The sequence below is a fragment of the Triticum aestivum genome, unplaced genomic scaffold, assembly GCF_018294505.1.
Source record: "Triticum aestivum cultivar Chinese Spring unplaced genomic scaffold, IWGSC CS RefSeq v2.1 scaffold30801, whole genome shotgun sequence".
Taxonomy (NCBI): Eukaryota; Viridiplantae; Streptophyta; class Magnoliopsida; order Poales; family Poaceae; genus Triticum; species Triticum aestivum.
The window spans coordinates 1,532-3,194 of NW_025242028.1; the positions used below are offsets into that span (position 1 = coordinate 1,532).

At 45.9% G+C, this 1,663-nt stretch overlaps 1 protein-coding gene across 1 annotated transcript; it reads left to right on the plus strand.

The window, feature by feature from the left end:
* Nucleotides 1–481: 481 nt before the first annotated feature.
* On the plus strand, nt 482–1,639 carry LOC123176901 (WAT1-related protein At3g30340; the record flags this gene model as incomplete). Its single annotated transcript, XM_044590918.1, is given in 5 exon segments — nt 482–544; nt 638–751; nt 845–1,085; nt 1,282–1,440; nt 1,527–1,639. Coding segments are annotated over 5 exon segments (690 nt in total), but the record flags the coding sequence as incomplete, so codon positions are not given.
* Nucleotides 1,640–1,663: the final 24 nt, after the last annotated feature.

Here is a 1,663-nt window from a genome sequence, read left to right on the forward strand (position 1 = left end):
TGGTGAGTTGTGAGAGCTAGCACTCATCTCCCCTCCCTCCCCGTAGCTTTGCCATTCCCTCCTTGTCACTTTGCTCAAAGGCTATCTCCATTCTCCAATTCTCCACCACGTACGTACGTACAGCGACAGTAATGGGGGGCTCGACGAACGTGAAGGAATGGTGGCCTGCCATCTTCATGTTGTTGATCCAAATTTTCACGACAGGGTTAATGTTGCTCACAAAGGTGGTGGTGGACAGTGGGTCACTTGCTTGGACCTTGCTCACGTACCGCTTCTTCCTTGGCGCCATCTTGGCCATCCCCTTGGCGATGTTCTTTGAGAAGTTAGCTCTAATTAACTACTGTTATTTTAGCATATTTTTCTCCTTCTCATGGTTGTCATATGACAGGAAACATTTGGCAAGTAATTATCAAAATGTGTCGTGATATAAAAACATTTTGCAAATGATTATCTGTTTACTTACCCTCATCACCTCATCTAGAGGGAAGTTGAAGGAGCTTACACTGAAGGCGTTCATATGGATTTTCACCAGTGCACTTGTGGGGTTAGTCATTTCGTTCACATCATCTCAGTTCGGCAATGGTTCTGATAAATATCTACGCACAAAGTAGTGGTGATTGTTGCTTTCACCTTCCAGATTCACAATTCCTGGTTTCGCCTACATTGGCCTCGGAGACACATCGCCAGGATATGCGGTAAACTTCTATAACATCATACCGATTGCCGCCTTCATCCTCGCGGTTCTTTTCAGGTAAACAAGATGGAAATATAATCACAAACGCCTACTAGGAATATTGGGTCCATAGAGGAAGGAACTGCAACAACCGACTGTTATTTTTCTCAGGAAGGAGCCACTGGACATGAGGAGCCTGGTGGGGAACATCAAGGTCGTCGGAACCCTAGTCTGCGTTGGAGGAACGCTGGTGATCAGCCTGTACAAGGGCAAGGTGCTGCACCTTTGGCCCACAAATATCATTGGCTACCACCCGAAGCAAGCCGGAGCTGCTTTTGGTCACCACCATGTGCGTGGAACCATCTTGCTCATCACCAGCAGCCTCAGCCTCGCCGTCTGGTACACAGTACAGGTATATAACAAACATATAAGCAACAAGTCACTATTGCAACGTCTCAAATAAATAGTATTACCTATATATCATTAATTTTGTACAGGTATTTCATGCAAAATTCAACTCCTCCTCCGAGGGAGTATTACCTTTTTTAAAATTCTTAAGCAAAGTGTGACCAATACAGCTTAATTATATATGAGTTTGTAATGAGCAGGCTCAGATGCTAAAAGTGTTCCCATATAAGTACTGGTCCACTGTCGCTACATGCTTCGTGGGGAGCATCCAAACGGCTGTCGTGGGGGTTGCGATGAACAGAGAGAAGGCAACATGGGCGCTCAAATGGAACATGAGCTTGCTCACCATTGTGTACTCGGTAAAACTATTCGGCTATTCCTTTTGTTGTGCATCAGTTCACTTTGTGGCCCTCAGTTGAAGGTCCTCATTTACATCTTGCTGCAGGCAATACTCAACACTGCTGCCAAATTTGTGATGATTTCGTGGGTCGTCACGCAGCGTGGGCCAACCTATCCGGCCATGTTTTGCGCCGTGACGGTGTTCTTCACTACTATTCTCGACTCGTTGCTTCTCGGCAATGA